General features: G+C 41.6%; 1 protein-coding gene across 6 annotated transcripts in view; it reads left to right on the top strand.

Moving 5' to 3' along the window:
• The first annotated feature begins 543 nt into the window (after positions 1-543).
• The window catches only part of RAP1GDS1 (Rap1 GTPase-GDP dissociation stimulator 1), a 170,356-nt gene continuing 162,819 nt past the window's right edge, over positions 544-8,080 (top strand). For 3 of the 6 annotated variants that reach the window (XM_070047841.1, XM_070047840.1, XM_070047838.1), the window contains exon 1: positions 554-763. In XM_070047841.1, the coding sequence (XP_069903942.1) occupies positions 760-763 (4 nt within the window). In that variant the 5' untranslated portion in view covers positions 554-759. Of the gene's footprint in view, positions 764-8,080 lie in introns of all 6 variants that reach the window. The other 3 variants (XM_070047837.1, XM_070047842.1, XM_070047839.1) reach the window with 3 other exon arrangements.

The following is an 8,080-nucleotide window of genomic DNA, read 5'->3' as shown; positions in this document are numbered from 1 at the left end:
GGCCTCCTCGCCTGCACGTGCATCCCAGCTTCGTTCTCGGGCGGCTGCTTGGCTTCCCCCGGACCCCTCCCGGGCCGGGGGCTGCCCAGCGTCTTCCCCGGGAAATTCCCGCCTGTGCAGCTGGCCGTCCAGCAACCGACTGCAGGCGGGCCGGGTATCCAGGGTGGAAAGCCAGCTTCGGGCGAGTCGGCAGGTGCAGCTGGGGCTCCCGACTGCTATGCCGTACCTTCTCCGGGCCCACCCCCCGCCCCAAAGACGGCCGCCATCAAGCTCCTCTGCGGCGGCAGCTGCAGCCGACAGGCAAACACGCCCACCAACACGCTCAGCCTCATTTGCCACGGAGGGGGAAAAAAAAAAAAAGCAGGCCGGCAAGCCAGCACTGAGCATGCGCAGTGTGGAGGGCGGGGCGCTCTCCGGCTGCGCGTCGGAGCTGGCGCTCCTCAGGCCGGCCCGGCGCCTCCGCCGCCCGCCCGCCCGCCCGCACGCCCGCACGCCCGCTCGGAGCCGCGCCCGCCGCAGGCTGCGCCCGTCCCGCCCCGCCCCGCCCCCCGCCGCTCGTCCCCGCCGCGGCCGCGCCGCCTGCAGCAGCAGCAGCAGCAGCAGCGGCACCGGCAGCAGCTGCTCCTTCCCGGCGGCCGCCCCCCGCGGGTCCCTCCCTGGCTGCGGGAGAGAAGAAGGTAGAAGGAGGACGCCGAGCCGCGCTGCCCGCGCCGGAGACCTTCGCCTTGCCCTGCCTGCTCCTCACCCCCTAGGAGGAACATGGGTAAGTCATCCTCCCTCCCCCGTCATCGCCTGACATTTTTCTCTCTCAGCCTGCTGCAGGGTGGGGAGCGTTTCTCGCGCAAAGTTGCCGGATTCCCCAAGCCCACGGGCGTGAGGCGGTGGCTGAGCCACCGGGGAGCGTCGGCGCACGCGGCACGCGCGCCGGTACCGGGCCGGGAGGGTCCCGAGCCGGGTGGGGTCGGGCTGGGGCCGGACCGCCGCCCGGCTCTCCGGCACCTCGCTGCCTGCCTCCCCTCCTCCATGCTTCCTGCCGGTGCCCGGGCACCCCGGAGCCGCCTCGCCGGCTCGCCTCCTCTGCCCCAGCGCCGCTTCTCCCGAGGCCGCTGGTCCGCCAGCCAGCCGGCCGACCCCCGGAGACACCACTTGGTGTAACTCGCTTCCCTGTCAGGGCGACCTTTCCCCATCTTGGGGACTGCGCGTCCTGGGCAGGGAAGTGGGAGCAAGTAGTTGGTGAGGGCGATTCTACAACCTGCACAGAAACAATTTTCCAGGGGCGAGAGCGGACAGCCCCATAGGCTGGGAGGATGACTTGTCAGAGGCCACGAGGAACGTGAGGCAGGGTAGAGCCGCTAGCTGTTGAATTAGTGTCGGGCGACTACACCGTGCGGTGCTCCAGTGCTCAACCCGCTTCTCGCCGTCTTCGCCCGCCTCCTGCCTCAGGAAGCTGCACCCTGTGACATATTGTTACCCAACTTACATGCTAGTTATTCCTTCCCGGCTTCCCCTGCCTCAATCTGCATAATCTGATTTTAGTTCCTTTGTATTTAAAGTTAATCTCGAGGGAGAGGTTTGCTTTTAAACATCTCACCCAAACCAATCTTACAAAAATGTAATTGAACCTCAGTGTTTCTCATTGTGTATTTCTTAACTTTTACATTTAGGCATCACAAATACTCGTGCATCTGTTAAATTCTGTAATGCCATCCAGAGCCGAAAGTTTCTTTTAATAGTAGCAGCTCGGAATACTGTACTTCTGCGTGTTCCCCAGTTTGTTTCCACTCCTGTCTATCATAATTTCCTCATTTAAAAAATTTGCTCCATTGGCATCTGTCACGTCAGGCTTTTCCCACCCCTTCTGCGCGAGTTATTTTTAAGCTTGAGATGAGTGTGGTCCTTTCATCTGCCATGCAGTGCTCTATGCATCCAGAGTTAGGTCACGGCAACTCAAAATGTTCAAGGAAATATCTCAATCTAGAAATGGTGTTGATGGAGCTTCCTAGAAAAGCAAAGGCTTCCTGGAAAAGCTCTGATTCAGACCTCTGGCCATTTAGCAGGAAGAGGTGGTATAAAGGAAAAATGATGTGGGTCCCTGAATTTTATTTTCAGTTGTTGACAGGCTGAGCAAATCTCTGTAAAAACAGGGTGGCCCATTTTCATATGCCTATCCTTTTTCTAGGAGCAGAATTTTAAATGAGATTATTGGACATATTGTGTCTTTCCTTTAAGTATGCATACATTTTCTTAACTATAGGCCACAAGCTTGGCCTATAAAATGCATTTCCCCATGTGTCAAAGTAACTTAAAAACCCATTTGACTAAAAATTTTAGCATTCATGTTGAATCAGTACTTTTTAAATGGAAAAATCCAAATCAGTTGCAACACACCTGAATAAAAATACCTAAAACAAATGAAATTGCCTATTTAAAAATTATTAATCTTTAAAATAGTGGATACTATTACATAATTTAAAAAATAAAAGTCCAATTAGAAGCCCATCACTCATTTGACACCATAGAAGCTGTTTGGTTTCTCTTATAGTACTTGTTGGTACCTTGGTAGAAGCTTTTTAGCACTTACATAATCTGCCTTATAATGGAATTGTTATTAATCATGAGTTTCAAAAGATGAAAAGTATGTCCTAATAATTTTTGTGTCTCTCTCAGTGCTTTTCTCGTAGTAGGCATTTAGTAAATCTTTGGCAAATTAATTGTTGGACCTAAACCACTTACCTTTTAATTTTCAACATTTGAACCTAAAAGTATAGGCTCTGAACAAACTTTGAACAAACCTTTGCGCTGGTAGGTGTTATGGAAATGTGGAAGAAGCCACAACAGGGAAGAATATTTATACTATAGCCTCTTTCTTTTTAAAAGAGAAGAAAAAGTTGGATGATCCTGTCAGGCTTTGGGTCAGACTTAGGCAAGACGTTTCTTTCTGTTCTGCCATTCCAATGGTAAAGCTGTTTTGTGTATGCTCAGTAGGTACATACAATAATATAAAATTGAAACCCTGGAAAGCAATTATTTGAGCCAAGGAAGTTACAATAATTAATACATATAGTATATATAATATATACATATTAATATACATCTATATTATATACATATATTAATATGTATATGTATACATATGTACTGCATATTTACATGCACACATATATATATGAGGTGGAACATATGTTGGTTAATGGTAAGGGGAAAAAAATCACTGTCTTCTCAAAAATAAGGTGATTAAAAATATATATTCTCATGACTGACATTTCTCCATAAGAAAGTGAAGAAAAATTACTATATAGCCTTATGGGCCATAACTATTAATTTATGTGTATACTTTACTATAAATTCACAATATTTAATATTGTGAATATATAAACACAATATATAAATATATTTTTATATAATTTATAAACAATATTTATTGTCATGTACCATATTCTATGAGAGGATAAAGGTGAGTAAACATTCATGTTTCAAGTTGTTTGTAATCTTTTTTATTTTAAATTTATATTTGAAAGAGTTACAGAGAGAGGTGTTACATCTGCTGGTTAATTCCCCAGATGGTTGTAACGGCTGCTACTGGACCAGGCCAAAGCCAGGAGCCAGGAGATTTTCCCAGGTCTCCCAAGTGAGTGGCAAGGGCCCAAGCACTTGGGCCATCTTCCAATGCTTTTCCCAGGCCTTTAGCAGGGAGCTGAATGGGAAGTGGAGCAGCTGGGACACGAACCCATGCCCAGATGGTATATGGTGGCAGCTTGAACCTGCAACATCACAGAGCCTGCCCCAGTTGCTTATGATTTTAAGGAACACATCACAAATAACTGTAACAGGAATGAATGTTAAAGTGATACAAGAGAACTTTACATCTAATATGGATTCAAGGGATGGAGAAAACATTTGAGGGAAATGGTGTTATTTGAACCAAAGGTCGGTTAAGTTTCTAAATGGCAGAAGTGAGACTGTTAATCAGAATGAGGGGGAGGGATGATAGAAATGAAAATCCAGAGATAGGGAACTTTTGAGGAATTTCTAGGATGTGATTAACCATGTGAAAGATAAAGAAATCATAGGTGACAGTGATGAAAAAATTCTAGTAGACCAGATACTGGAAAACCTTAAATGCCAAATGGTAGAAGAGTTTGTACATCACTTGTCTATTGAGGGTAATTGTTAAACATTTTTGTGCAGTTAAGTTATAGATTACATCTGTAATTAAGAAAATCTGTCAATTGAGTGCAGAATGGGTTAGATGAGAAATGAGAGAATGCTTCAGAAGGGAGTTGCTGCAGTTCCAGTAAAAATGTTTCATGTCCTGAACTAGATTATGGCACTTGATTGCCTGGGTGATAATGACAATGTGGGGATCTGTTAATACATTCTCAATCCATTGGAAGAGGAAACATGAGAACCCATTTGAACTTGTTGAGTTGGACATTTTGGCCTGTCTCTGCTCCCTAATGACAGGGACTCTGTTATATTAGGTTTTGAATGTATTTGTAATATCACTGTGTGGCACATAGCTTTATATGGTAGAAATGTGCTGACTAAAATAGGTAGAAAAAATTAAACGTTTATTTGTAACTCTCAAGAGAAGGTTTGAACTAGAGATTTAGAAGTGATCCACAGATATCCTGAGGTGATATTTGAAGTTGATAGAGGATAAGGATCAACAAAGAAAAAGAAGATAATCTGTCCAAGGTAAGAATTTTGAGGAATGCCCTCAGAGTTAGGGAAAAGGAATCGCGTGATTTGACACTGAAAAAATACCAAAGTAGGTAGCAGTGAAAGACTAGAATCATATGGTTGATTTCAAGAAAGAATAAATGGTCAATAATGTCTTTTTTTTTTTTTTTTTTTAGATTTATTTATTTATTTGAAAGTCAGAGTTGCACAGAGAGAAGGAGAGGCAGAGAAAGAGGTCTTCCATCTGCTGGTTCATTCCCCAATTGGCCGCAGTGGGCAGAGCTGAGCCGATCTGAAGCCGGGAGCCAGGAGCTTCTTCTGGGTCTTCCATGCGGGTGCAGGGGCCCAAGGGCTTGGGCCATCTTCTACTGTTCTCCCAGGCCATAGCAGAGAGCTGGATAGGAACTGGAGCAGCCGGGACTAGAACCAATGCCCATATGGGATGCTGGCACTGCAGTCAGCAGCTTTACCAGCTATGCCACAGTGCTGGACCCAATAATGTCTATTTCTACAGAATAATCAGTGATAAAGGACTGAGAAAAGGCTTAAGTTCATATACTTTGGTAGGATGTTACCCAGTATGATCAGCTGTTCATATCCATACCTGCTGCTTCTATGGATTCAACCAACTGGGAATGAAAAATATTTGGGGAAAAAATTAAGTCTATATTGAACACGTACAGACTTTTTTTTTATCCTTATGCCCAAACAATACACATGTACATTGTGTTAGGTATTGTAGGTATCTAGAGATGATTTAAAGTACATGAGAGGATACGTATAGGTTGTATGCAAGTACTATTTCATTTTCTATAAGGGACTTTGGAAACCATGGATTGGGGTGGGGGTGAGGGTACTAGGTAATGAGAAGGTCCTGAAAAGAATCACTGAAGCATACTGATGGACAGTTTTTATATTTTCCAAACAGGTTACTTAAGAAAGGTATGGTAAATATGGAATTTAGTTGTAAAGTAAGCGGGTAATGAGTAGGAAAAAACAGCTCACTGTGTATTTTCATGCTGTATTCCTTATTTTGTTTAAAGATCTGTAAGAAAGCATAGATTTTTTTTTAAATGTTGCACATTACTTGGAGTGGCAAATGTTATTTATTTGCCTCAGAATAATTTTTAATAGTGCTTTCTCACTTCTTTGATACTCCATTTTCTTATATCATTGTGATTTAGCATACTACAGTTCTTTTTGTAAAATGCATGGTGAATTTAGAATGACTTTATTTTATAATTTTGCATAAAGAAAACTCTTTATTGATAAATGATTTTACCATTTCCAGTTTACTATCAGACATTGTGAATTTGGGGACTTTTCCAGGTTATTCTTGTATCTCCAATTATACTCTTAATTCCTGGAGTTGTATTTTTCTCTGCAGAAGCAAGTATATATCAACTTTATAGATGGTCCTTTTCTCTTAATTGTAAGTTCAGGAATGAATTAGTTAAAAAAAAATACCACTTTTGCCTGATCTTTGCAAGTCAAGGTGGGGTGATCACATATTTTTATTAGCTGATAATTACTAGAAATTGTGATTTTAAAAGAGCATAGATGATTAAAAAGTAAAATAATTTTTCTTACGTTGGTATTATAATGTTTTCTATATGCTCCTCATACCTTTTGTTGGAGATGGCTAAGTTCACTATCCTTAGTTGAGTCTTATTATGAAGTCTCTTTGGAAAGTTATAATACCTATAACTCATTTTGAGATTCAAGAAATTTTTGCTTTCATAATGGGATCTTGGAGCTTTTGTACACTTTTGGGGTAATAATGTGGTTTGCTCTCTCCAGAAATTCCTGGTCACTTGACTTTGAACTTGGCAATTCTGGAGTTATTGGTGGCACCAGCAACAGCTATCAGAATTGCCTAAATGTTTATTATCCAATCATGAACATCAGGAAGAAAGGAATAGGGAAGACCTACTCCTTGGGGAACCCCATAAATTTTGTATAGCCAATTCTTTAGATAACTGATAAGAGAAAATTTAAATTATTTTCCTAGACATTTTAATTTGTCAAACAGCTCATTAACATATTGAAAAGAGCAAAAATAAAGATATCAGAATAGGTTATTATCTTAATTCATTTTATGCTGCTGTAATAGAATACCTGAAGCGGAATGATTTTTCAGGATCAGAAATTTATTCTTTCACAGTCTGGAAGCTGGAAGTGCAAGAGCAAGGTTTGCAAACTTTTGCACAGCCATCACCTGGAGAGCTTGTTAAAAAAAGATTACTGTGCATGTCCTTAGAAATTCAGGTTCAGTGAGTGTGGGATCGGTTCACAATTTGCCTTGTCAAGACATTCCCTGGTGATGCTGCACTGGAAAAGCACCACCCTTCCAGTAGAGGTTGATGAGCTTTTTCCATAAAGGGCCAGATGGTAGATCTTTTAGGCTTTACATGCCAAGAGACAAAAATCAAGGATGTAATGTAGAAAAGAGAGAATATACATATGATGAGAACAAGTACTCATGAATATTTTTACCAAATTCAAAATATAATATTAATGGAACATAGCTTATTGTAGTACAAAATGAAAAGTAAGGAATTCTTTTTGGGGGATATAATTTCACTTATTTGAGACTCATAGTTATCCTATCTGAATGAGTCCAGATGTTCATCTGTTAATGCAGATCTGCAGTGCGATTTTACAAATTTTATCTTTGAAGGCTTTTTGCACACAGATAGGTATTGCAAATTGCATATGATTTTTAATGAGCATATTTATTATATGGAAGACATTTATAGAATTATTTTCTACTCCACTTTAGATGTTTGCCATGTAGCATGCAGATTAACTGCTTCCAGTGGATGGTTTGGTAGGAGCCCCTCAACTGTTCAGTTACATTTGAAATAAGGAAATTTCCTTTGCACTTGCAACAAGGTCTGAAAAGCACTGCTAGGACTACAGTTTGAAGTTACAAAATTTATCTCTGAAATTTCTGTATGTAGGAAGGTCTTGTTTTACTTTTTGACAATAATGGAGAGTATGAAGTAGATTGGTTTTAACTTGTGATTTGAACAGTGTGTCAAATTGATTTACTGTGGTGTAAGTAACCATAAAAGCATGTTGCTACCTGACTTTCTGGTCGGATTCATTAGGAAATGTTATCAAATCTACAAAATCTAACTTTCAGAGCCATTCATTGTTTGGTAATAGTGGTTGGCATTTCTTTTGGCATAGAAAATTTCAATTGTGCGTTTGAGCCCAAATAAATTACAATAAAACTTTAAAGCTGCTAAACTATTGAACTTCTTCTGCAAAATAAAACAAGTTAAGATATTCACTTTCTATTTCTGATTGAAATGCATAGAACTGATGATAGTTAAATCTGTGAAAGCAAACGAAGTTCACTGGCAGTACTACTGGTTCAGTGATATGAAAT

Source organism: Oryctolagus cuniculus, chromosome 8 (assembly GCF_964237555.1).
Source record: "Oryctolagus cuniculus chromosome 8, mOryCun1.1, whole genome shotgun sequence".
In the NCBI taxonomy this organism is placed as follows: domain Eukaryota; kingdom Metazoa; phylum Chordata; class Mammalia; order Lagomorpha; family Leporidae; genus Oryctolagus; species Oryctolagus cuniculus.
The sequence above is the reverse complement of the archived record's forward strand: the minus strand, read 5'-3'. Positions and strand labels throughout refer to the sequence as shown.